Source organism: Morone saxatilis, unplaced genomic scaffold (assembly GCF_004916995.1).
Source record: "Morone saxatilis isolate NCDOM2014 unplaced genomic scaffold, NCSU_SB_2.0 Contig17, whole genome shotgun sequence".
In the NCBI taxonomy this organism is placed as follows: Eukaryota; Metazoa; Chordata; class Actinopteri; family Moronidae; genus Morone; species Morone saxatilis.
This window is the reverse complement of record NW_023339729.1, coordinates 23,534,726-23,539,973: the sequence shown is the minus strand read 5'-3', so window position 1 is coordinate 23,539,973 and position 5,248 is coordinate 23,534,726. Positions and strand designations below refer to the sequence as shown.

The window sequence follows — 5,248 nt, the reverse complement described above, 5'->3', positions numbered from 1 at the left end:
AATGTGAATTTACCCTATATGTATGTGGTCACAGAAGAATTGATTAAACATTAAAAAATGTAAAGAAAACTAAATATTGTGTGTCTTAATGTTTTAATGGAAGGAAGATGTTTGTATGAACTCCTCAAGTATTTTACTTATTACAGTGTCTTGTGTCAGTGTACCAGTACCACTACAAGAATCAACAAATCTGACATACACTTCCAAGTCCAACCAAAATCTATTTTTTTTTCAAAACTTCTTTTTGCTACAGAGGTTTACCACATTATTGCATACACACATGTGTCATGTTCTTATAATTTTATTATTTTACTTTCTTGCCCAGTGACTACAGGTTGAAAATAACAATTTGCTTAAAACCTGGTACATCACATCTCTCCTTGTTTTATAAGGGTTTAATGTTCTTTACACTCTGGTAGGCTGCCAGCTGCTGTCAATTAAACTCAAACACATACACGCCTCTTCCACCCAGCTGAGACAAAAAAGAGCATTTCCCCACTGACATTAATTTTGACAAAAAGGGATTATTAAATGTGATTTCAGTTTGATTTCAAAGAAAAGCAAGCAGCATTTCTCACTATGGAGTTGGTTTGTAACGGTTGCACTTGTCTCCAGTCAGATAAGAGTCGCAGGTCAGAGTGTACTTGACTTCAATGCCGCCTTTTTTGGCTGGACAGGTGATTTTGTGTGTCCCCTGGCTCAGTTGCTTCATACAGGATCCCAGACGGTCATCATTCTTAAAGTCCTTGTCCCAGACCTCAATCGTCAAATGCAAATGTGTGTCCACCTTCATAAAAAATATTTATAAATATGACAACATTGAAAATATTATTATCATTCAAATGTTGAGTTCTATAAGTAAAAATAACTTATAGTTCATGACATGTTCATGACATGTTTGTACACACTTGTACTTTCTCAGATCTATTAATATATCTAAGGACAAAATGTATCAGTGGATAGGACCACTCAGGGGTTATATAAAATTAACACAGTTAATAGCTTCCTCCATTTCAGACTCTCCTGTTCTCTCCCTTCGCTCAGCACTCAGCACTGTTAAGACCATGGATGTATAACAAGATACTAATTTCAAAGATAGCGCCCCATCCATTCGTATGAAAGACACTCTCACTCCCTTTTGGGTCCTTGTCATTTTGGGGTGCTTGAAAAAAAAAATTTAATCACCCTTTTTATAACTTTTTGAAATGAGAAGATTTACTGACCTTGCCCAGATTATAATGGGCGTTCCACTGGGGGTAGTTTGACTCGATCATACGAGTCTCATAAGATTGGGAACCGTGCCTTATCTTAGCATAGCTGTGAATAGTAGAAAACAAGGAAAAACAACTGGTGAATTAATATTGTTGTTTGGTAGACCACCTTTAGATCTCAATGCTGGGCCTCACTTTACTCACCTCTCAGTTATGCCAGTTATATCTCCTTTCAGATTCCAGCCTCTGATGATGGTCACCACCAGTGTTCCCCTCCAGGCCTGTTTAGGACAGCAGTTGGACCCACAACCTGGTGATGACTTCTTCACGGCATTGTCTTTTAAGTATTGCTCTATGGCAGCCTTCACACCTGCCTTCTTCTTCTCATCTGGCACCAGCTCATACATTGGCCTAAGGGAGTATGAAACAATATCCGGGTGGTCCTTAAGGGTATTCAGCCATTTCCTGTAACGAGTGGAGTCATTTTGAGAGAATAAAAACTCCCCCAACCAACCGGTGCCTCCTGTCACCTCTGTGTAGTGTTGGTGTAGACCAGAGCTGGAAAAGGTAGTGGAACCCTTGTTCTGTATGACTTTGTTGCAAGTCCCAATCTTAGGAGATACTTTCACAATCCCCAGGCCTACAGAGAAACCCAATGATAAGCAGTCGTGGACCTGGAAGACAGTCAATTCATAGTCAATGCGTAATCTATAACTTTTAAATATGAAGTTGATCTACTTAGGTTCAGGAGCAGGGCCAAACCTCAACCTCACTTTTAATTACCTGGAAAGGTGCCTGGTCTCAGTTTTCTCGACCCACCCTCCTTTTCCCTTCCCTTCATCCATTTACTTTATTCCTACCCACATCCCTTAATCCTCTCTTCCCCTCATCCCTTTTCATTCAATCTGTGCATTCCTCTCCCACATCTCATTCTAGGTACTGTCTGGGGGCCTGTAAGCAATTTGGTGGAAACACGTCCTCCTAGACCAACCTAACAGATGACAACTTCTTCCACCATCTCCCCTCCATATCCACACCAATTAATCTATTCTTAACATAAAACCCCCTGAAATTCAATTAAACCGTTAAATTGAATATTGTTGTTGTGTGGTCCTTGTTAGTGAAGGTGCCTTTATGCTGAGAGCAGTGAATGGTACATTACAATGTGTCACACACGGTGGGGTGCTCATGTTATCTTGAAGAAGACGGCAGCGTAGCGGGAAGGCTCCTTACTACCCCAAAATTCTTCAAACTTCTCCTACAACTCGGACCTGAATATGTCAAAATGTTTGCTGGACTTTAATTGCTGTATGGACAGGATATATTTATATATAAATAACTTCACTCTCAGTATCCAATCCTAATTCATAAAAGGCTATGAAGATGGCCTCTAATGACACAGAGAGTTTTTCCTTCTAAAGAATACTTATTTAAATTGTAAGATTCAATTTCAGATAAAGATTGTAAATCTTAATCTGAAAGTCATCATGCGGAGTGTGAGTATTAATGCATTGTGGTAAGTGATGTGTGTTACATGTACCTCATTTGAGGTGAACCCATTCAGTGAGGACAAACAGGTACGTGCAGCTGTGACCCGCCTGATTCGCCCCCCAAGGTCAACCTGGAAATGAAGAACAATGTTGTTGAGACAGAAAATATATGCTGTTTTTTATTTGTTAAAGGTAATTAAGGTGTGTAAGTGTGTGTGTGTGTGTGTGTGTGTTTTAACCTGGCGGATGTAGTGTGTGCCATAGGTATCTATGAGCCGACTGTACTGAGCCCTGGTGGAGTTGTTGTAGAGAATTGGCAGGCTGGCCACAACCTTACCAAACTCACAGCTGAGGGGTGGTTTGCTTGACACACGGTAACTAGACACAAAGAGACAGAATAGTTCCTAACAGAAAGTATCTAAACAAACTTGAATGTAAAATCTTCTGTGGAGTTCTTCAGAGATCTTCACACCCTACCGATAATGGCTGCAGGTGAGTCTGTGAGTGCTGAAGGAGTACTGGTCCTCTTTGGTCTTCTCTGATGCAAACTTATAGGCAGTGGAGCGTGTTCCTCCCACCTCCACGCCAACTGATGCCCCATACTTCTCTAAACCTAGGCCAATCTGATCAATAAAAAATAAAAGCTCAGCCATTCACCCAAAATCATCATTATAAAGTGTGTTAAATATAACCATTTATTCATATAACCATTCATACTTGTTCTGGTAGCCTTATGTACTAGCTGCTGCCACTAGCTAGTTAGAGGTCCTATTAGATAACTGTACCTGGAGCTTTACGTAGGAGAGGTTTGTTTACACTACTACCATAGGAGCGGGGCCAGAATGAGCACAATAGTCAGACTCAGTAGCTTCCCAGTAACCACAGCCGACACAATCAGAGATTAGGTGATTTACAGCCAGGGGATTAATAGCGGCTACTAGGGACAATCCAGGGAAGTTATTCATTCCCATGTTTCGTATTTAGGCAGCAAGATACACCAAAATCTGATCATATCACTCCTGTTAATCAGAAGTGAGCAGTCAAATTTTTTTATTTACTGCAATGTGAACAAATTCAGGACAATGGTGGCACTGAGCAAAATAATCATATGTCTACATGTCTGCCAGTAATGATAATAAAAATAAAAATAATATTCTTAAATGTTCAGTTCATGTCAGCAATAGCTGTGAGATGTTTCCTACCTTCCAGTCGTTACTGTCCTGGTTGGTGTTACTTTCAATCAACGAGCTGTGGACACAATTTATAAGAAGGCCTTTTTAATTTCAGAGGTTATGTTGCAGCTTTACTGTCTGTTAACATTTATATTTAAAAATTAAATACAACAAGGAGACAGTGGTTACATAAGTTCAATCCTTTTTTAAAGGGGAATGACACCCAATGTATAATATTGTGTCTTCCAGTACATTACAGACTGTCTGTAAAATTACAAATCAGACAACATTTTTGGACTTAAGATTTGATCTGTAGACAGTAAATAGTGAGCTGAATTTGAGGAGCCAAAGATAGTGTTGTTGCATAATTAACAGATACTCAACGACATTTAAAGTTCCCTTTCTGCCAGATTTCCTGCAGAGACAACGACTGGATGAGATAATCGGAGTCCTTGACTTTGATTGTATTAGAAAATACGAGAAATCAATGAGGTTTTGCTTTGAGCTTTAGTAAAGACTGCCACAAGTATTTACTATTGAGGTACTGGAAGGGCTTATACTTAACATATGAAAATGGCTGATACAACCCATTCAGAGATATAATGCTGTATAACACAATACCTAACAGAGGTGTGTACACTGCTTTTGATGGCAGTATTGCATCGGCTGAACGCACGCCAGTTCACTGCAGAGAGCGGCAGCTGAAAATCAAAGTGGTAACACTGTGGTTAACATGCACACATAAAGTATGTTCAACTGTCACTGGAGAATTATTGTTTATTTATTAATTACTTTCTGCAGCTGGTCGCCTTGAAGAGGGTTATTGTAGAGAGTACAGGTGCCTTCTGGGGAGAGATAGGTCCTCACATCTATCATGTAGGCTCCTTTACGCTTCAGGGTGACCACATCAAAGCCCTCCCCCACCAGGTTGTGGCCTGGCACAAAGGGAGCGGACTCACACTGACTGCGGCTCCCAGTCCGACAGGAGACAACAAGGGAGTGATACGACAGAAAGAGGAGGAGACTCAGGTAGAGAAGGGGTGGGGTTGACAAGGAGAGCATGGCAAAGAGACTGAAATAATTCAGAGAAAGACAAAAAGAATATGAAAGGAAATTAGTCCATTTTCAGCTGTAATGTAATCATGAAAGAAACATTCATACATATTTGAACTTCCATCCCTCTGTATGGGGATGAAAATGTTCATTAAGGTTTAATGAACATGGTTAGTATATGTAACCTAGCTTTTCACATTGATGGTTCCTCAGTAACACCGAAAACTCGTATTACTGAACATAAAATTAGATTTAGGATTTAAGATATTAGGATTGAGATCACTTCCCACAAGTGGAGGTAAATTAGAGGTTTTTGGATTCA

The 5,248-nt window shown here is 39.9% G+C and overlaps 1 protein-coding gene across 1 annotated transcript; it reads right to left on the bottom strand.

The window, feature by feature from the left end:
• Nucleotides 1–333: 333 nt before the first annotated feature.
• LOC118327503 (perforin-1-like) lies at nucleotides 334–4,935 on the bottom strand. Its single transcript, XM_035660879.1, has 9 exons — nucleotides 4,666–4,935; nucleotides 4,495–4,574; nucleotides 3,904–3,949; nucleotides 3,179–3,324; nucleotides 2,941–3,079; nucleotides 2,752–2,832; nucleotides 1,416–1,885; nucleotides 1,224–1,317; nucleotides 334–787 (listed from the first exon to the last, which is right to left on the bottom strand). The coding sequence occupies exons 1-9, from the start codon at nucleotides 4,933–4,935 to the stop codon at nucleotides 578–580; spliced, it is 1,536 nt and encodes a 511-aa protein (XP_035516772.1). The 3' UTR covers nucleotides 334–577.
• Nucleotides 4,936–5,248: the final 313 nt, after the last annotated feature.